Source organism: Lytechinus variegatus, chromosome 4, assembly GCF_018143015.1.
Source record: "Lytechinus variegatus isolate NC3 chromosome 4, Lvar_3.0, whole genome shotgun sequence".
Classification (NCBI taxonomy): Eukaryota; Metazoa; Echinodermata; class Echinoidea; order Temnopleuroida; family Toxopneustidae; genus Lytechinus; species Lytechinus variegatus.
In genome coordinates, this window is record NC_054743.1 from 39327209 (window position 1) to 39350196 (window position 22988).

The 22988-nt window shown below is 36.4% G+C and overlaps 1 protein-coding gene across 1 annotated transcript in view; it reads right to left on the bottom strand.

Moving 5' to 3' along the window:
* The window catches only part of LOC121412981, a 69936-nt gene that overhangs the window by 16972 nt on the left and 29976 nt on the right, over nt 1–22988 (bottom strand). The window contains exons 4-7 of the mRNA XM_041605745.1: nt 14399–14502; nt 8813–8902; nt 6605–6653; nt 4238–4911 (exon numbers count right to left, since the gene is read on the bottom strand). Coding sequence (XP_041461679.1) covers nt 4238–4911; nt 6605–6653; nt 8813–8902; nt 14399–14502 — 917 coding nt within the window. The remainder of the gene's footprint in view (nt 1–4237; nt 4912–6604; nt 6654–8812; nt 8903–14398; nt 14503–22988) is intronic.

Below are 22988 nucleotides of genomic sequence, written 5' to 3' on the forward strand. Positions count from 1 at the left end.
CCCTGACAATATGTTGGCTTTAATGTTAAGTAAAGATTTAGATGGGAGGGGGGGAACAGCAGAGATTGACAGAAGGGGTGGAGATACGTGCAGTGTGAAAAAGAGGGAAGGGAAGTGTAAGTGAGAGAGGGATGTAAATAAAGAGGGGAAGAGAGAAAGAGAAGAGAGAAGAGAAAAGAAAAGGGGAGAGAAGGAGGGGAGTACGGGGCATAGAATGGTAGTAAAAAGATTCTACTAGCTACGCACATAGTGGTTTGAGCCCTAATTACACCTTCCTTATAACCATCACCTTTGATAAACACTGCATAAGTTATAACTTCCATCTCCAAACATTTCATGCCAAGAAGTAATATGTGTGTTTCACAGAGAATATTCAAAGGAATTTGAATCCCATAGCTGGGATTCGAACCCACGACCCTCTGTTACAAAGGCGAGAGTGAGAACCACTACACCACGACCCACCTACAAGTCAGGTAATTTTATTTACTAATCTATCATTTTGTTTTAAAGATCTTATCAATGATAATTGTTTATGAACCAAATTTTTTATAAAGTACAAAATAATGAGCAGACAAGGTGGACATTCGACAAAATGGAAATTGGACCACCCATACAGTTAGACCAGGTGAGTATTAGACCAAGTTAATATTTGGACCAAATGGTAATTACCCCAAACTGATAATAGACCAAGGCCCGATAAAAAAAGGTTTCTATTAATTGCTAAATTAAATGGCCTATCAAGATCATTGTTGCATTTGCATTTTGCCGAGTAGACTTACTAGGAACCAATCAGAATTGTTCTTTCAAATTAGCAATTAATCACAAACTTTTGTGCTATGGGGCACTAATGTCTTTAGCCATGATGTCATTAGACAAATAGAATGCAGACCAAGTGGATGCCATCCCACAATGCAACACTCATCTCCTGACGACACCTTGATTTTTTCAACTTTTCTTCGCTAATGATAGATAGGAAGCATTAGATTTATCAATTGATTTAATTTTTGGCAAACAGTACAGCAGAATCTTGAAATGGCGGGATATATAATTATTAATTCCATTTGGATTGATTATTTTTGTTTATATTATCTCATGTGTATCTTCAGTAATGTTGAGGAAATATTAGTTTGATCATGATGAATATGTCAGTGTCTGAAGGATTTGTTTCCAATTTGCATCAGACATTTTACAATCAGTGGAAGCATTAATGGTCTGTGCATTCCAATAAGTGCCAAATTGGCATCATTTTGAAGACAAGTTCCTTGGTTACCCTGTGTTTACTACATACCATATTCAAAGCCACTTAACTTTGACAGATATTTCATTCATATTAATTATATACACGCATCTGTTATATTAATAAGAGCATCATGGAAGTTTTTCATTTCTTTCTGGCATGCATTAGGTAGGAGCTCTCATCAAATAAAGGATACATTTATCTTGGCATAGGATGGAGAAACATATCAAAAACTTCCCAATTCGTTTTAGATTTTTGCCAAAATCTGTATAATAATATATATCACACTTCATTCCTTTTTTCTTGGTAATTTTGACTTGAATGACAAAAAGACTACCCTACTTTCCAGCATTCTATCTTCAAAAGAAATCATTGAGAATTTTTTCTAAAATTTTCCTCTTTTCTTTTTTTTTTTGGGGGGGGGCTAGTTAAAAACCACTTTGAGTGAACCATTTCACCAGTGTTTTTGAATATCTTCATACATCCAACACTTATCAAGTCTGGGTAGTGTTTCGTTATACCGTTTGAATATTTTAATTCTCATGTGTAACTTCAGTGTTGAATCAGATGCTCAATCACATGGACTCTCAGAAGCTAAAGTTAAAAAAGTAAGGTTGAAACTCAATCTTTAAAAATGAAAAAAAAGTCTTGTTTATAACAGAATGCGAAAAACATATTTCTTAAAATTAAAATTAGTGAGGGCAATTGAAAATTCCACCCCACTGTGTTTAAACATTAAATAAAAAAAAACTTTCAAGTGTAAGAACTGCATGGATAAAATTGTGAATAACTTATGTTTACGAACACTGCCCCCCCCCCATAGACCAGTGCCGTGCCATGTAAAAGACATACTTCTACTACTTATTGTAATACTAACTTTGCTATAGTAATAACTTTTCATGGAATACTGGAGTGTGATTGGCTGTTGAATATGGCATGTTGCTCCAACAGCCAATCGAAAGCCAGTATTACATAAGAATGACTAACTTTGGCATTATAGTAACTTTTCATGGAATACTGGATTTCGATTGGCTGTTGAATATGGCACGTTGCTCCGTCAGCCAATCAATAGTCAGTATTCCATGAGATTACTATAACAGCAAGTTTCTATCACAGTAATACCAGGGCCCCATCTTACAAAGAGTTACGATTGATCCGATCAATCGTGACTCTATGGAAATCCATCAGTGTCATAATTTTTTCTACATGAAACTTGCAAAATGTCCTAGGAGAACACACCAAATTGTCAAGAAATCAATGGTATATGGATATACATTCATATCTACAAAAAAATTTGAATAAACTTTTTTTATGTTGACTTTGCTGGCTTTCCATAGTTGCGATTAATCGGATCAATCGCAACTCTTTGTGAGACGGGCCCCAGTTCAGTATAAACATTCATGCTAAACTTATGCAGTGGAAGACAGGATCCACTACCAAGAGGTGACAACAGATTAACAGAAGGGTAGCTGCCCCTTCCAATCTTACAGAATATACAGAAAATGTACCATGGGTTGCCAAACTATGTGAAGTGCAATTGAGTTTGTGATGGTGTTAAAAGGGGGTTCACTACACATATACACAACATGCATTATACTGAAGGGATTAGGAATATTATTAACAGAAAATGGGGGTTTCATCAAGTGACAGAACAGAGACAAGTAGTGGAATATCATACTAAGGATCGGTAGGAAAATAACCGAAAATTAATTTATTATTTATCCATGCAAGGTGTGTTAAAGGCTAGAAAGTTTCAAAGTTCCCAGTGTCATGTTACAACACAACGTGATACAACAAGCTCTCAACGAGTAGCCGACCTTCAATAATTGTTTTCAATGTTATCTTTGCACAAGACCTAGAAAGAGTCTGAAATGCATAGACTACTCAAATAAGCAGACAGAAATCTATCCAGTCAAGAATTGAATATCATGGTTTGCAATTAAAAACAAAAATGGAAAGAGCTATACTAGATATTAATTTCATCTTGTGGCAAGACAGATTTAAGAGTGTTTTATATTGCTTATTTAAAACTACTTCAATGAACGAATAAAAGACAGTGGAATGCTTTGAACGAGATCAAGATGATTCTCTGTAAAGGCTAATGGTAATCATTGAGCTAAACCTTCTCCCAACTCCATCTATACAGTAGAGGAGAAATTGAGAATTCACTTCCAACATAAATGTATTTCACAAATTATTATATCCTGGAGTCTTCTAATAAAAGACACCTGAGGTGAAAAAGCAAAGGGTTGCAATTCTAAGAAAATTTTGAGTAAGAAGTGAAGATCACCTCATAAATCAAGACATGGGTGAGAATATTTTTTTATTAATTCATTGAGCCCTTTGGCTGTTATAATGTGGGTTAGGGTCTATGGAAGACATGTGTTTTACAGGAATCAAATTTGGTTAAATCCTGCATCTTGTTTGTTCTGTCTTGTTTTGAAAACGGGAGATATTTTTTGTTATTAATGACACCTATACAACTCTAAGAAGATATAATACATTGGTCTGAATTCACAAAGGTGGTTTTGAAAACCCACGGTTAAATCCATGGTTTATGCAGATTTCCTGTATAAATTACGCTTAATTTAGCGCGTAACGGGCACGTGTATAAAAGATATCCAATGCTGATGCGAGTTTTTGTCACAGTGCGCCAAATTAACGCCTGTTACCATGGTTAAATACACTATTTATTAATGAGTCCACTCTTTGAAGAGTGGACTCGTGAATAAAAACAGTGGACTCATTAATAAAATAGCGTGAATAACCACGGCAACAGGTGTCAATTTGGCACACTGTGACGAAAGCGCGCATCAGCATTGGACTTTTTTTTTTCAATGCCCGATACCCCCTAAATTAAGCGTAATTTATACAGGAAATCTACATAAACCATGGATTTAACCGCGGGTTTTCAAAACCACCTTTGTGAATTCGGGCCATTGTGTTGTAACAATGACAAGAGTGAGACTGTGGGAAGTGAGAGAAAGAGAGGGTGATTACCTGTGCAAGTGCATGTGCAGGAGGGAGGTGGTCTTCGGAGGAATGGGCGTTCCAGAAATCGATTGGCCCCACCCCACTTACCGATACCGATCCCGAGGGGGTGGTCGCCTCCGTCGTCGAGTCCCCATCGCCGTTCTCCTCGTCGCTGGTCTCGTCATTGGAATGCGCATCAATGTTCTGCACCACCGTGCTTTCCGTTAACTCCATGATAGGTTCATTCAGCTGCTTGCCTTCGACGAATCGCGAGTCCGAGCTCAACCTCTTCACCCTACAGCCGTCATCGGCGGATAAGTTCTTGACGATCACCCCGTCGCCGAGCATGTTCTCCCGAGTTATCCTCAACCTCTCCCGCTCGCTGAGTTTCTCGATGGGTAACGACAGATCGGGCTGGCTGCTCCCGTCTCCGTCTTCGTCTCTCGTTGGAGGACTCTCCAGGCCCTGAGAGATTCTGGAAGGTGACGGCGAAGGGGATCTCAGCAGCGATGACGACGACGATGATGATATCACCAACCTGCCGTCCTCGATGTCGGCCTCTACAACGTGGCCCTGTGGAAGTCTGTCCTCGTCGTTTCTTCGCTTGGTGTCCTTATAGATTTTATCGGAGTAGTACGGAGGTGGGGTTTCTTCGGTGGGAGTGTCGTAGTCATGAGAAGGGAATGCAGGCACTGAGTTTCCTTTAGATTAAAAAAAAATGGTAGATTACTTCTAAATAAAGGTTACTGTAATTTATAAACATGAACAAACTATTTTCCTATATATACATGTATATATACTCCTCTCTTCACATTATGTATGGGGCGTTGTGGCGTGCGCCTGTAATCCAAGCTATGTGGGGAAGTTACAAATTGATGCAGAGTTTGAGGTTCGAGCCCTGGTCACGCCTCTCGGATGGTGACGTTAAAGGTCGGTCCCAGACGTGAATAATCATATCTGATTAATACACGTCTGACAAAACTCAAATACACACACATATGTATGGGGGAAAGTTGTTATGTTTTTTTTTTTGGGGGGGGGAGGGTGGGGAAGGTTCAGCACAAATATCAGCATTAGCTTGAAGTTGGGTTTCACAGTAGTGCATACTCTCAGGTAAAACATAATATTCTGATAACTTGGGAACATGAGATTTTCTACTTATTTTCTATTTGACATGTCTTTAGGGTGGTAACTTCACTCACCAACATATTGCTTTCTTTGCTCTTCTATTCGAAAAGCAGATCTGGGCTCCATAACACAAAGATTAGCGATCAATCACTAAATGAACTGACCAATCAAGATCAATATTACATGTGCATTTGGCGCAAAATACCGACCAGGAACCAATCACAAGTGCTCTCTCATATTTGCTATTTATCGCTAAGCTTTGTGTTACGGAGCCCTGGTGAAAATTAATCCAACTTCTCTCTTATAAGCTTCTTTAACTTGTATATTAATACATGCCAAAAGTATTTTAAGCTACATATCTGCAGTCAATACAATGTTGAGACGGTACCTTATGTATGACATCATTACCAGGGATTTCCCCTCTAGCATGCATATCATGAAATGAGAAAGAAATCTGACATTTGGTCAGAGCTTTGCAAACAGAATACAATCAAACACATTCACATAATGTAGGTGCCAAATTCTTGAAATGAAAAACATATTTTGTCAGGCACTAAAAGAGCAGAAATTATGTTCATGAGGAATCTGAAAGAAAATCATATAGTGTAGGTGTACAGAGTGATATACAAATACTTAAAATGGTATTGTTCATCTTCCATGTATTGTTCCATGCAATGCCTCTCCCGAAAGAGTAAATTTGCATTAAGATCCACGAGCACGCAACAAGTGATATGGTCCGACAATGAGCAGAAGTATGGCCATACTAAAAAAAAGGAATCAAACTACAGCCCAATTGCATAAAATTAACTATGAAAGCAACATGGAATCTTGATTTGGTTGGCTGTTTAGCAACTTTTTTACCATGGTAGTTACCACAGGGTAGTAGAGTTTATCATCCAGGTCAATTTCAAGCATGCACGGTCCCATTACCATGGTAACGATCGATCATACGGCCGCTTTTCATGATTGATTGTACACTGTGGTCAATGCAATCAATTTTACAGGTAATCTTCTATAATGACTACTAAGCTTTGTGTTGCAGTCTCCATTATCATAGCAATGAACTAGTAAATCTGATTTTGCTAGGAAATTTCTAAAAAAAAAGAATAAATACTCAACTGCTGGCAAGCATGTGAACTTAATAGATATTGAAATTAAAACAAACTTGTTTGTGTTACTCACGTGCAGGCAACCAAAGATAATAAAAACTTGCAAACATGCTCCGCAACATGCTCATCGATTAATTAAAAAAAAGTAGATTGATACCTTTATTATGTCTGTCTTTGTCTATGCGTTTCCGCTCACCTGTGTATCTCTATAGAGATGATAGGAGAAATGAAGAAAGAAAATGAGAAAGTTAGATCGAGGATACGAAAGCAGTGACTCAAGTCACAGCCGAGTGATGTTTCAATGATTGACCTTGGCGTGGGAGTGGGTTACTGGGGCTCGGAGGGGACGTGCCTTGTGGGAACATTCGCTGCTTCCTGGCGGGGGAACATTAAATGGGTTGGAGATAAGAAAATTGATCGAAAAAATGTTCTGGGATATTTTGATAGAAAATGGGAGCAGCAATGATGCATAGAACGTGTAGGATGCTCTAATAGTAGTCCCACAAGCCTTGTGGGGAAACATCTGAATTATATTGTATTAAAGGGATGGTCCAGGCTGAAAATATTTACATCTAAATAGAGTGAAATTCAGAGTAAAATGATGAAACTGTCATCAAAATCGGATAACAAATAATGAAGTTATTGAATTTTAAAGTTTTATGTTATTACATGAAATTATAAATGTTTCATTTTTTCAAACATGTGTAAATTATGTGTCTCCATTATGATGAAATAAGTTGTGGATGTAAATAACTGTTGTACTTAATCACTTGTCAATCCAATTGTTTTAGTTCTTGGTAGAAAAATTTTGAATAAACCTAATTTCATATAATAAAACACAATAGAACAAAATGGGGATATGACATCATCGGCAGAACTTCTTTATCACAGTTTACTGGGTACTTGAACAAGAAATGGTTATAAAAATTATTAAAAAAAACCCCTCTACATCCTACCCCATTGAACACAATGCAATTCAAGAATAATGAACAATTTTCCATAGACCCCAAACAGAGTTACTACAGATACAAGGCTGAATAGACTATTATACTACGGGGCAATGTCCTGAAGTGCTTCACAGATATACTATTACCAAAGTCATCAGATAATTACAATTGTAATTTGTACAAAAATCAAGTGTCATCAAATGAGAAATTAACCGTATTTGCCAAAACTGCATCCAAATTTCCCCAAAGGCCAGTATTTAAAATTTCTATTAACATTTTCTAATTTTTACACACTATTGAATTATTTTTTTATTAACTTAAAAAACTTAAAAATACATCATCATCATCATCGTCATCACCACCACCACCACCAACATCATCACTAACAAAATCATCATCATGACAATCATAATCTAAAGGGGAAGTTTTAATACATAATCAATTTCCTTTTAATACACCACAATACATTGCTATATACAATACTGTTTGCATGAATATCAATTACATTCTCTCAGAGCAAGAAAATGTCAACTATTACAATCACAGAAACTCAACAATGTATCCCCCTTCATTTGACATGTTGTGAAATACAATATACAAATGTCTACCACTGCAGATTACACTATGATAGTTTCAGTATCTAAATTGTGCAATTTACCATCGTAAACACAGGGAAAAACCCAAGTAGGGATTCCCTATATTGTGTATATTTTTATTAAAGTGATATCTCTAAGTTATCAAAGATACAATCTTTTCGACTTATAGCTGTCAAACTGATTGGTCGTGATGTAGATTTTTGTCATAAATGAATACAAGGGATTTAGGGTTATTTTGTATCTGAATTCAAGAAATTGGGTGCTCATTTTGTGTCTGAACGCAACAGATAAGGGGTTGATTTTTTTTCAGAATATGAGAGAAATAATTTTTTTTAGGTCTACTAAAAGGCGAGAAGGGCACAAGGGTTTATTTTTGTCTGAATGCAAGGGAGCAGAGATTGATTTTTGTCTGAGTGCAAGGGGAAATCGATTAATTTTGTTCTATAAAGGGGGAAATGGATTTGATTTATTTCTAAATGCATGGGAACAGAGGTTACTTTTGTGTCTCAAATGAAGGAAAAGGGGGCTTATTTTGTGTCCAAATTCAAGGGGATTGGGGTTCATTTTTGTGTCTGATTGCAACATAAAAGCGATTCATATAATTTGTCTGAACGCAAGAGATGAAGGGGTTATTTTGTGCAAGGGGATGATGGGGTCTTACTTGTTTCTGAGTGCAGAAGAATGCAGGTTGTTTTTGTTTTTACTCAACCCTTGGGAAACAGGGATTGTTTTATGTCTGAATGCAAAGGAGCATGTATTCATTGTGTGTGGAATGTATGAGAAAACCAATTTATTTTGAGTGTGAATGCAAGTATTGATCACCTGATCTCTTGAAGCTCCACCATTGGGTATGTACGACCCTAACGTCATGGTGCCTTGTACTCTCCTCTTCTCTCGCTCTTTCTCGTAAACCTGTAAATCAGAAGAATGAAGAAAATAAGAGAAAATGAAATCTATTAATGCATATTTTACTCAAAATGATGAGCGAACCATTGATTAATAAGAGAATAGAGAACAAAAGAACCAATGGCAACTGTCATCTAAGTCACTTCAGGTCCATGGTCATTTAAATAAAAAAAAAACCTGTCATCTAAGTCAAATGTCTCTAAAAGTCAGGATGGACGCTTCCAAAAAACAATATCTTTAACCATGAAAAGTCACTCAAATAGAGATTGCCTAACATAGCAAGCAGTTCAACTGCACCGTCCAGCACAAGCACCGGACACAAAAATCAAATGTGTTAATCTTTAAGTATAAAGGACACAAGTATACCCTGAAGAAGAAGAAGAAGATAAATAAGCTGCTTTCACAATCAAATTCTCAAGAAACTTTTCAAAGCAACAAAGGAATGTTTGTCAACATTTTAATCACACTCATATAATGATTCTTTACCATATTCCTTTAGATTATATTCTGGACTCTGGTTTTGTACAAAACCTGGGCTCCATAACATAAATGTTTGCGATGAATTGCAAATATGAAAGAAAAGCTCTGATTGGTTCCTGGTCAGTATTTTAAACCAAATGCGTGTGTAACATTTATCTTGATTGGCCAGTCTGTTTAGCGATTGATCACTAATCCTGTGTTACGAGCCCTGGTCTTCATAACTTGTTTCCCCTAAGGCGAGTCGATAACAGTCGTTTTCTTCATCTTGATATATATATATTTAAACCACCTTAATGTAGCTGGTACAAAAAAAACACTGTTTTCGACTCACCGTACGGTTGCCGTAGGGGAAATGTGACTCGGGTATAAGTTGTGGTTTAACTACAGATAGGCATTTGTGAAACAATCTCTACAAGCAAAAGTTTAAATTACAGCTCATTCGACACTCGAAACATTCATGAATATCTGGGGACAACAACCAAAATAGCTCTCTTCACAATAAGAGCATGAGGAAAGAGCATGGCAAAAAGAAGAAACATACTGAACAGTCTAAACAAACTTTGACATAATTCAACAAAGAGTTAGACCATGGCCAAAGTTAAACTGGAGTTATATGGGCCTATAAGTTTGAATTCTAAAAAAATTCTGTCAGTCAGAACGGGCACTGAATGTCACTTCCAAGGGGGGTAGTTATCAGAATAATGATCTCCCATGGTGACCTAAGGGAGGGGAAACTTTCTGACTCACCTTTTTCTTTCGATCTGATAAAAGAAAGTTCTTCTTGCCACTAAAAACTACCCGCTCTAGTATCTTCTAACCAGCCTTCCCATTAAAGGCCAAGTTCATAAAAAATGTAATTTGATGTAAGCTGATCAATGCATTTACAGTAAAATGGTTTTTAGAAAAAAATCTACAATTGATGCAGAAAAGAAAGATAGCCCAAATACCATAGGACTTTACTAATTACCAACTTAACTATGTCTATAGATGAGCATAATAAAGCATTTTTTTATGGTTTGTAGTGTATGACCAGTCTTGTCAGAGGGGGGATTTTTTTTACTTTTACCAATACAATAACCAATGTCAGGCATAGTGATAAATATAATAAAACAATAATGAATAAATCAAATTGTTTCACTAGCCAAGTATAAAGTGGGCTTATTATTTGTAAGACAAAGATTTTAATAAGAGCCCAGGAACCACTCGGAAGTCACAACTAGCATAATAGCTTTATCATGTCTGCTCGATCATCTATTATTCTGTATTTGGGCCTCAGAAGACAATTGCTAGAGTCAGCTTCAATAAACAAAACCAATATCACTTATTCAGCTACCTGACACAAATGCGAGGTTTGGATTGTAATCCAATATTCTTTAATTTGTAAAGGAATGACAGCGGTTTGCCAAAAGTCTCAGGACAAAAGTAGTATGCTGATAATTGTCAGCAATACCTAAGATCAAAAATCTTTCTGACAAGTAAAATGGATCCTTGCCTACATACATCTATTTCTATGAACACACACTTAATGAGTGCATTGCCCATTGTGCACCTGTATAAAAGCTCTAAAGTAGCACTTCTTTCCAGCAGTACACCTAGAGCACCTCTATTTCTGTCTTGTCATTAATCCCTTTGACCTTGTTAGGTCTCCAGGAGGGGTGAGAGGGCTTCAGGAAGACGAAGATAAGCCAGCAACGATTAGTTTGAACTTCAGGTGCTTCCCGCTCAGCCAATCCAAGTTTGCGATTAATTTATTAATCATGATCCTGTTTCACGAAAATGTCATCAATAATATAGGTTAAAATTCAAGAGTTCCTTCTCAACCAGGCGCAGATTCACTGGGACTTTATTTGTTGCTTGTCTGATTTTTCTGAGTAATTGTAGTCCCTTTTTTGTGCAAGAACCCTTTCTATACATTTTAGTGTTTTTATTTTTTTATTATGTGACTGATCATACCTTAAGGAGCATTAAGGGCCTAACCACCCCCCCCCCAACACACACACCCTATCCCTGCTGATAAACACAGACACTAACATACTTTGCAATGGAGGAACCTACATGGAGGAGTGAGGTGTAGAAGACAAGGTTTATTTCCAATTCGTCTCATGCCAATTCATCCACTCATCTACTATCATTTGGTCTACCATCAGTTCGTTCACTCATCACATGGTCTACTTTCATTTAGTCTAATGCCATTCCGTATAACCAGTTGGTCCAATAGCCATTTAGTCCTTATACCATTTGGCCTAATTGGACTAAGTGTTAAATTGTGCAAAATGAATAGAAATTAAATGGATATTAGACCAACTGGTTATGAGACGAAATGGTCATGGACGAAATGGTGATTAGACAAAGTGATGATTGGACCAAATGGTTGTTAGACGAAATGTTGATGGACTAAATGAAAGTAGACCATGTGGTGAGTGGAAGAGTTGGCAGTGGACGAATTGGCAATTTACCATAGAGTACGGTGTAGAAAGGGTCACAACATTTGCCCCGGGCTTTATTTCATATACAATATTGGGTTACGGTATCAATAGTGTTTTATGTTTGGTTTAGGATAAGGTATAAGTGTTAAATCCAGTGCTAAAGTTGGTCATTCCATTGGTGTGTGCAATTTGCAGTGGAGCAATTGTCACCGGAGCAAATGTAATGGAACCTTGGAAAGAGCTGGGTGCGATAGCAACTCACATTAATTACATAAGTTAGACTTCTCCTTCTGGAGCTAACTCATACAATAAATGAGAAAAGAGAATGGAACCCATAGGTTGTGTATCTGAGATGTGTAAGATGTGTAAAAGAGGTGAACATAAAAATACAAGAAGGGATTAAGAAACAAGAGGCGGGGGGGGGGGGGGTTGAGTCAGTCTGAATTTAGAAATAGAAGGAAACACTAATAAATTGCACAAGCCATGAAAGAAAAGACTCAAAGTGACTGAAAGAAATTTGGCATTCAATCAATCATGACTTTGAAAGAAGAAAAACCAGAAAAGAGAGAGGTAACAGAAAGATCGAGGAAAAGATACTGTACAACGATACATTAATCACCAACAAGAGGAATCTCAAAGTCAGATTAATCTAGGGAACATGACAATGTTTCCATTTGACACGCAAGCTCTCCAAACCCCCTGCACTCTAAGTGGAAACAAGAGTAAAAAATCTGCCAAGAAAATGAGCATCCTCCTAATGAATATGCACTTCGTGAGGCGAAGAAACATTAGTCAGTGAAAATTCCTTCCTGGATGTGGATGTCATCACCGAGGGGGAAAGTGAGAGGGCTAACATTTATCCACAGGAAGCTAGGGGTTTCCCCTTCTCCTGCTCGCTAGCATCCTATTCTCACGATATCCTCAAGCACTTCTTCTCAACAAGGGCAAGACTCTTTACCTCCGATGTAGTCGATGATTTCATGGAAACACAAGTCAATGCCCCGTATACTTAACCTCCATTGTGCCACCTACGAGTCGGTGCTGAATTCTTATTAGCTTTCAGAGGGTCAAGTACAACCTTACGTATTCAGTAATTACCGGATGTACTTAATTACTTCCTTACAAATTTTCAATAAATCATCACAAACTTGTGTCAAGGATCTTTTGGGTATTCCCTTAAAGGTTCAGCTTTGGTCATCTGACCATGGATGTCCAAACAGAGCTCTTGCTCATTTTTCTGTTTCTTAATTCCTCTCTTCTTCATAAACAAGAGTTACATTACCCATACCTCTCATTTCTTTTCTTTCTTATTCCCTTTCTTCCTCCTCTTCCAGTATTTACTCCCTTTTGCCCTATTTCTCTTCCCCAATTTACTTTTAAAAATGTCATAGTTGAGGTTCCCCCCCTGCCCCCCTTTAGCAGTACCCCTGTGTGTATGTGAATCTCCACATTACACTAAACTAACCAGAGATGACTAGCAATTAGAAGACTAATCATCGTACAATGAAAGCTGCAGGATTCCAGGAAACCTTGTCCATGTGGTTACAAGAGCTGAGCCATGTGAAGTATTAGGCCTTTGACATTTTCCTGATGGGGGGGGGGTCATAAACCAGTCAGTTAAAGGACAAGTCCACCCCAACAAAACTTGATTTGAATAAAAAGAGAAAAATTCAACAAGCACAACACTGAAAATTTCATCAAAATCGGATGTAAAATAAGAAAGTTATGGCATTTTAAAGTTTCGCTTATTTTCATCAAAATAGTTATATGAACGAGCCAGTTACATCCAAATGAGAGAGTTGATGACATCACTCACTATTTCTTTTGTATTTTATTATATGAAAAATGAAATATTTTGATTTTCTCGTCATTATCATGTAAAATGAAGTTTCATTCCTCCCTGAACACGTGGAATTCCATTATTTTAACATTTTGTGCTTCAGGCAAGGATGTCCTAATTGTCAAATTTGTAAAAATTGAAATATTGTATAATTCAAACAATAAAAAACAAAAGAAATAGTGAGTGAGTGACATCATCGACTCTCTCATTTGGATGTAACTGGCTCGTTCACATAACTATTTTTTGGGAAATAAGTGAAACTTTGAAATGTCATAACTTTCTTATTTTACATCCGATTTTGATGAAATTTTCAGCATTGTGCTTGTCTGATTTTTCTCTATTGATTCAAATCAACATTTTTCTGGGGTGGACTTGACCTTTAAGTGCCTGAGCCAGGTCACCATTTCTAGTTGCATCACATGTGTCACCAATTGTGCCAAAGAACTCTTCATCATCTGACCAGCTTGAGTCAGTAATGCAGGCTTGTCTTGGGCTCTATTTTATTATTTGCCATCCAATGTATAACACGTATCTGTCTTCTTATTTTCAAATTGTTCCTCTATTGCTACTTGTTCTATAAAATAATGCAAAATGATTCAAGTACAAAACCTCGCCTTTGACTTTGGGCAAGATCTGAGGATTTGCGCCACTTCCTGACCTTAGAACCGATAAGTGGAACATGCTGATCATGGCCATACTCCAATGATCATGCTAGCAGTTGACCAAAGCTAATAAAGCGTTAAATGTTTGACTCACCCTATTCCAAAGTTCGTCTTCTCCTATTTGACCTCCCTTGAACTCCGTCATGATGTTAGCCAACTCCTCACACGTAAGATTGCAATTCACTGCCAGCCATTCATCTGAAAAGAAACATTTTCAAAATTCTCATTAATAAAGTGATGACAGATTTTTAGTGAACGAAAATTTCAAATGACATTGAATTTATATTTAGTTGTACAACGCCTACTTAGCTTGTTGTACGCGATCAAATGGGAGGCTGAATGTCACACATTCGTACCGTTGCACACAAGACGTACCATCCAAAATGTACCATTGCACGGCTTTAGGAGGTGACGTCACAATGCGATTTCATTGAATAAGGTAACAATGCGCGTACAGCCCGCTGGCTAAATGCGCAATTCTGTCCAAGATCATGTGCGCTTGTGGGCCGGCTTGTGGGATTTTGCTTTTTGCTTTCAATATTTTTGCTCCCTTTTCATAGATTACTGGAGGGAAAAACTCTTGTGTTTTTTCATATTTTCGCTAGATTCCGAGGCGTTGTACAACACAAATAGCGAATATTCTTATTCGTGCGATGGTGCGAGATTTCGCATTCGGTGAAAGAAAGAAACGCTCTATTCAACTCGGCTAACGCCTCGTTGAATAGAGCATCTTTCTTTCACCTCATGCGAAATCTCGCACCATCGCACTCATGCCTATTCGCTATTTGTATACTGTATGATTATGTAATTCTCCAGTTATGAAGCACTGTAGAGTAATGGAAGCAAGGCAATTATAAAATACGAAAGTTACAGTATGTCCATGTTAATCAATCAGGTACTTCATGTGATTTGATACTGTCATGGTTATCATTGTTTGCACAACCTCATAATTTTCCCTTGACACTCTGGAACGCGATGTGGGGTTGGCAGGGGAGGGAGTGTTTCATATACTATGATGTTAGGAGCCAAAGTGAACGAGTAGGATATTTTCCCTTCTTTAGAAAAATTAATCAAAAGTGGACAATACCTGCTGGCTGTCACTTTATTCCGTGTACAGCTGACAAAACCCATAGATTATAAACGCTATTTTAGAACCATGTAAATAACAAGATTAATTATTTTGGAGCCTTGGTAAACACATGTCATACCAGGTATCAAAGATACAAGACAAGGTGTCAATTACATATTAATCATAATAACCCCATGGATAGACTAAGTCTTAATTTGACTCGTGCTCCCTCCTCATCTATTTAATCCTCTTTAAGAAATTTGGATTTTGGTTTGACTACAAAAAGCGTAACCAACTGACCATACGCTGGTGTGTCACTAGTTATAATAAACCCTGTTCGCATTGATAAGAAAGCAGGATCTACCCTGTGATATCTTTAAAGTGAGAACAGGGCAGACCTTATTTACGCTACCTGGCATAGTACCTCAATAGTCCAAACTTGGCACACTTTGAGGGGTGTGCTCATAGATGTCTGTAGGTAATTACCAATGGTTAATGGGTGATGGAACTATCACATCAAAGTGAACAATGTCCAGGGTATACAGTCTTATACTGAGGAAGTGATAGAACATTGCGCTGCACTCAACCCAGGTAAGGTGAATCTGTCCTCAGTAAGATTTTCAATTCCTTGAATGCACTTAGCCCTGCTGATGAAGCAGCAGCTCAAGCCAAAGCCAGGGTAATGAGATTTGCTCATTATTTCCTCTGAAGAAGCATGATATAGATCTGGCTTTTATTACTTTTATTATTCTATTGAAAAAAATGCAATGGGCCAAACACTACAAAAGATATATCGATTTTAATCAGACAAATGCAAAAAATAAATTATCTAAGCTCACTTAAGTGTGAAAATGGGTAAGCAATATACACTTTCAGATTTGCCAGCCTGAACAAAAACATTTCAGTATTATAAAAACTGAAAATCAATATTTTGTTGAGGAAATCACTATACAACAAATAAAAGTGGAACCCGAGAAATCAGTATTTTGCATGAAACCATCAGTATTCTTCTAATTTTTCAGTAATAAATACAGAAAATCTGTACTCCTTGGCAGCTCTGCACTTTTAATCAAAGAGAGTGCAATGCACTTTCATGAAGACAGCTTGTACCCGATATCCATTTTGTGATACTTAATGAGGGTTTGTGATTGTGGATTAAAGCTATTAAGTCCAGAAATCAGCAGCACAACCTTTAGCTGATCAATATGCTGAACAATAATTAAAAACAGTTCATTTTCAATGAATCATACAGATTCTTGATGAGGAACAGTACAAGAACTTGCACATACAATGGTGTTGGGAGTAGACCTTCCAACTCCCTGAACAGACCTTCCGTGGTTAGATGACACAACCACCCCCCCCAAAAAAAAAAAAATAATAATAATTTTTAGAATTCAACAATGTAAAATATCTCTTCTCAAAACAGTCCTAGGTGAGATTTTTCTCTATTAGCCAGCATCATCAAATGCAGATTAGCACTAAAAACAGACGTGAGAAAAAATTCTGAAGATTTTCAAACGAAATGCAGTACAATAAAGTGCCTAAGTATGATGTCATAAATTTTCCTTTTTAAGTGGATTGTGTAGTTTTTGATATCATATTTAGGTTGAACATGAAAGGTATAACCTCATAAATACATAATTAATGTAGCCCCACTGAAATCAATGTATCACATGTCTGGTTCTAAATTTGAGGAACCAGGCAAATGATACATTGACTTTAATGGGGCTAATTAAGTATTCATGAGGTCATATCTAAGGCCCCCAAGGACCGATTCCCACCAAATTTGGGCTGTGGGGTTTTTTCATCATGTCACACAGAAATAAAGCATAAAAAAGCTGAAATGCAAAAAGATATTTTTTGTGATGTCATCACTTTGGTACTCAAAATGCCTTTGAGACTGGAAATCAGTCTGAATTTAAACAATCCAGTGATTCTACAACATCTGAAACTCAAAAGTCACAAATGATTGAGCTAGTGTCACTCAAATTATTTCTGTCACATACATCAACACTTCCAGTGCAACCAATTTTCTTTGAGAACAAGTATACGATGACGATAACGAGTCCCGAGCAATGGACTCCTTAAACAGATAATCAATGCCATTTCCTTAATGGGAAATGGGCTAAAGATCTCCTCACACAATCTACGTCATCCTCTAACAAGGACAGCCGATTGAAAGTCAAGTCTTGGACTTATTTGAAAAGGTGCCTTCAATATCCATGACTTTTTTTATAATACTTTCAGAGAATTATTTTTTTTTCTATCGAGATCTAGTATAACTGTCACTGTTCCCAATCATGTTTTGGATTGAAAGAACACTTTTTTCGTTCATGGTGGATTTTTCTGTTTCTCTGTCTCACGCAAATCTGAATTAAAAAGAAATTCACTTTCAAAATTTCATTTCGTTTTTTGATTTGCGCTTTGTTCATTATTTACTAGCTCAACATGCTGAACTGAAATTTGAATTGAAATTGAAATTCAATTCAATAACTTAATTCATCTTTACATTTTACATTTCCAATTTGCACATAGTTCTTTTTTTTACTACCTGACCATACTCACAATAACATTCATTATAACAAAAACATACATACTGTACTCTACCTAGGTGCCTATTTGGTGAGGAAGAAATTATGATTACCCTGGCTTTAAGTTTAGCTGTAGCTGGCTTTTCCAGCATTATTAAGTTATAAATTATAAACAAAGAATCCTCACCACACTATTCCTGTCTATTAAAAGGGCTTATCATAGGATAATTCTTACAATCCCAGTTTTGTGCACCTACATTATCGTGCCTGTCAGTAGACGAACAGATGCGCAGAGACTGCTACGCTCTCTGAAAAAGCTTCCTCAGATCTTAATTGGGAAATGATCCTGTTGGCATCGCATTAAAACAATAGGGTGGGACTGAGGAATTAAAGGAGCCATGGATCAGGGGGTAAGGGGAAGTGAGTGACCTGCTTAATTTCCTCATTTCATTGTTCATAATTGGTAAGGTATTGGTTATCTGTTGGAGAAATATTGGGGAACACTGAGGGATTATTGTCACAAATCACAAGGGTACCCATAATAGAAAATGCCTGGTCAATTTATCATAATTCAGATATGATGATTTCTCTGAGAAAATAATGAATCAGTATAGGCCTAATGGGTAAAAAGAATGAAAGATAGCTGATAAGCAAAAATGTAGTGCAATAAATCCATAACTCTTTAATATCAATTGTCTAGCTTTTATGGACCCACTTTTACATGATTTATGCTTTAACAAGTTTAATTATATTATCTTGGTTAAATGTTCTGAAGGCCATGTTTTATATAAAAATACAATCTATTTCCTTTTGTCAGGGGGCTTGAAACTTATTAACACTAATGGGTTACATATTACTTTATCATTCACTCTAAATCTAATTTTTATTCATTTGTGAAACTTGGGCTGAGATCCAATCATTGTTTAGTATGCACTCACCCACCAGTATGATACAGCACTGCAACCAAACAGCAAAATAAATGATAAGTTTGACCAATGCCTGTTGTTCTAGTACTGATTTGTCATAATCGTAGTTGTATTGAGCATAATTAAAGGAAAACAGAAATTTGTTGGGATACTTTATGCATCAAGTCAATTCTAAAGGTCAAGTCCATCGAAGAATAATGTTGATTTTGATCAATAAAGAAAAAAAATCAAACAAGTATAATGCTGAAAATTTCATCAAAATCGGATGTAAAATATATTCACATCCGACCAGGATGTGAATATAACTGTTTTGTGAAATTAAGCAAAATTTGAAAAATGTCATCATAAAATTGTCAAATTTTGTTACAATTTTGAAATTTTGCTTATTTTTTTCACAAAACCATTATATGCACAACAACTCTGTGACATGCAAATGAGAGAGTCTGTGATGTCCTTGACTATTTCTTTTGTTTTTCATTGTTTGAATTACAATTTTTCAATTTTTACAGATTTGACAATTCGGACCAACTTGACTGAACCATAAAATGATAAAGCAATGGGAATACCACATGTACCACATCAGGGAGAGAAAAAATCTTTGTTTCACAGGGCAATGGGGAGAAAATTTCATATTTGCCTCTTTATATTTTTAGATACTATTTTATCATGTTAAATGTATGATTTTATCTTGGATGCAAAAGGCCATATCGGCCAATCAAACAATATGTCATATAACAAAATAAAAAGGAACAGTGAGGGAGGGACATCAAAGAAACTCTCATTTGCATGTCACAAAGTTATTGTACATATAACTGTTTTGATTTCCAACCAGGACGTGAATAGAACTGTTTTGTGAAATTTCTTATTTTACATCTGATTTTGATGAGATTTTCAGTGTCATGCTTGTTGGATTTTTCTCTTTTTATTCAAATCAATTTTTTGTTGGGGTGGACCTGTCTTTTAAGCATGACATACTCTGTATTTACCAGGATATCAATAGTGTCTGTGAGCTCTATACAATGTTCAGGTTGAATATAAAATCTTCCTAGAATTGGTTCTGAGACGTATTCAGACCACCTTATTTTATTATTTATTAATTCACGTTTTATTTATAACAAATGATAAAATAAGCTGGAGGGTAGTTCGGTTCAGTTATAAAAACTGTTTTACAACGAAGCCCTTCTCCTTGAAGTTCGAGAATACATTGGAGCATTTCATCAACATTTTTGTTGCCAGATCTGACAATTTTCCCAGATTTTGATTGGCTGAGAGGCACTGTTACTATGGTTACTGTCAGATAAAACAGGACTCGTTGAATAAAATGTCTGACAAGTCCGTTCATGAAACAGAAAAAAATTATTGATCCTTAACACACCTTTTGAGAGACAATAAAGGCTGAATTTGACAAAAGAAACAGCAACAAATTATTTTGTATAAATCAAATTTTCCCTCCCGATTGTCCTCCACTTTTTTCTCCTTACAGCAGTATAGCAGTATAAAACTCATATTATGAGTTGATGCAACAAAACAGAGTGGTCAGATATCTAAATTTACATAAAGTGACACCTAAATTGTGACTCGGTTATTGTGTTGCGTCCTTCTCGTGCAATATTTCATATAATTCATAATCTAAGAAGGCAATAATTGGCAAGAAGTCAAGAAGGAAAGAATAAAAGTACAACTTGGGAGGCATTAATTGACTTAGTAGTTCTATAGGGGGTAGAAATAGGATATTGGAGATAACGCAATCGACCAGATCAGACTACCGGTGAATTCAGACTTTGGGGGCACCAAAAATGCCTTTAAAATAACATAAAGGAAAGGGGCACACAAAAAAGAGGGAATGCATCACCCTCATTGTTTGAAGAAATAGGTTCAGCAATTCAATTTGCGCTTTGTCAAATGGCCGGCCAATGCAAGACCTATAGAAAGGTTCTCGGCCTTACAGATACATCAGCCTTGACTCTGACAATGGCTTTGAAGCTGTCAAAAAAAGGCGATGTTCAAGATATCTTTTTTGTTATACCATCATTTTTTAAATACAATAATTAATATTCAAACATCTTTCTTGGGCTAATAGTTTCTCAAAATGACAAACATTTGTTTGTTTGCTTGTTATTGCAAAGTATTGTTTTTCAATCCCTTCTCTAGGCAAAGATTTTGCTTTTTCATATCTTTTTCTGTGATCAAACCCTTTTCTTCAGAACATGTTCAAACAAAGGAGAATAGTTCATGATTTTCAAAGTGCTGGTTTTTTTGGGGGCTGAGAGGGGATTGACCAATACGTTTTGATTCTTATTGCTCTATATGAAGTATTTTCTACAATCTCAATCATGTTAAACCTTTAGAATGTCAAAAAGGATATAATTCAATGCTTTTCTTTAAGAGCTCCAGGATTACTCTTTAAAGATCTGAAAAAGGGATACATTACTCATAAAACTGGTGAAAGGGGTGAAGAAAAGGAGGTCAATGTAAGGAAGCTTGCAAAAGTGACAGGAACAACGGCTAGAAAGGGTTATGGCCATCCATAAAGTATATTTGCTTTGACTGTTTGTATTTCACTTTCACTGAAGTATACAAATTATTAAAAAAAATTTTAAAGCATGTGTTCAACCGAGGTCTATATTTAGATTTTTAAATGAAGGGGGAGGGAGACAGAAGGGGCAGAGGGGGATAACTACACAAAGTCACTGAGGACATAACCATTAGAGGGAATCTGGGGGGGGGGGTAACAGTCTTGTATACACAATCCATAAGGTCCACTAATAGGGCCCTTATATACATAATTCCAGATTTTAGGATCACTATTCATAACAGAAAAAGGGTAACTTTAATTTACTTTATATCACAGTTTAGGCTTGCTAAAATCTCCCTGATGCAAAGCTTTCACTTTGCCAAGAATTTGAGGCCAGAAAAGGATGATTTTGGACAGCCATAACAATGATGATGGAAGTTTTAAAGGAAAATGAAACCTTTGGAACAAGTAGGCTTGTGTCGAAACAGAAAAATCAAAGAATAAGAACAGTTTGAGAAAAATCAGACAAACAATGAGAAAGTTATGAGCATTTGAATATTGCAATCACTGATGCTATGGAGATCCTCCCATTGGCAATGCGACAAGGATGTGTGATGTCACATATGAACAACTTTCCTTTTGATGGACTATAAAATGCCCTCAAACTGTCTCTTTTGGCTTTAACTTATGGTGATACAAACTTTTTCTCCATGGTTTATCCTATAAAAATGTGTATTAAATGCCCTCCTAAATAGAAAGAACACGTGATCTACTGATAGATGTGATAAAAGAGGCAATTTAAGTGAAATACATACTAAAGAGTTGTTCACAAGTGACATCACACATATTTGTCGCATTGTCAATTTGAGGATTTCCATAGCATTAGTGATCGCAATATTCAAATGCTCATTACTTTCTCATTATTTGTCAGATTTTTCTCAAACTTTCGTTGATCTGTTTCTTTGATTTTTCTGTTTTCACACAAGCTATTTTGTTCCAAAGGTTTCATTCTCCTTTAATTCAAATTAATGAAACATTTATCTTCTTCCAATCTACGATATGTAGCACATTGAATGAAAATATTTTGTACAAAATAGAATAAAAACAGGAAAAATTGTATTTCTAATATATTCAAATACTGGAAAGCATAATGACAACTATTCCGAAGTACAGTTTATCTTGGCCCATGGTATAACTCTGTGCTAAAATTATGGGTTGCCAAAATGTCAAAATTTCAAAGATATTGTATGTTTCATGTTTACTGTCCTTTTTCATTTTGCTATTATGGCAAAGAAAATGTATTCAGGTCTTATTCCCAGGCAGTTCACAATGATTTGAATGACAGTCAAGCTGATAAATTCAAGCTGCACATTTTGAGATACCCGTCGATATTGGCTATTCCTAGTTAAACCACAACATTAAACCAGAGTTTTAATTAAATACTTGCCAATGGCTTGTAATGGTCCATCATAGAATAAGGGATATGAGAATGAGGAACAAAGTGAGCTGGGAAAGATGAAGAATTGCAGCAGTGTCGAAGGTTTGTTGGAATAGATGTCTTGGGAGGGCAGGAAGTAAACCTGGAAATCTCGACAGGAAGTGAAGAAGGGGCCCTACCTCACCGTAATCGACAGGTACAATCC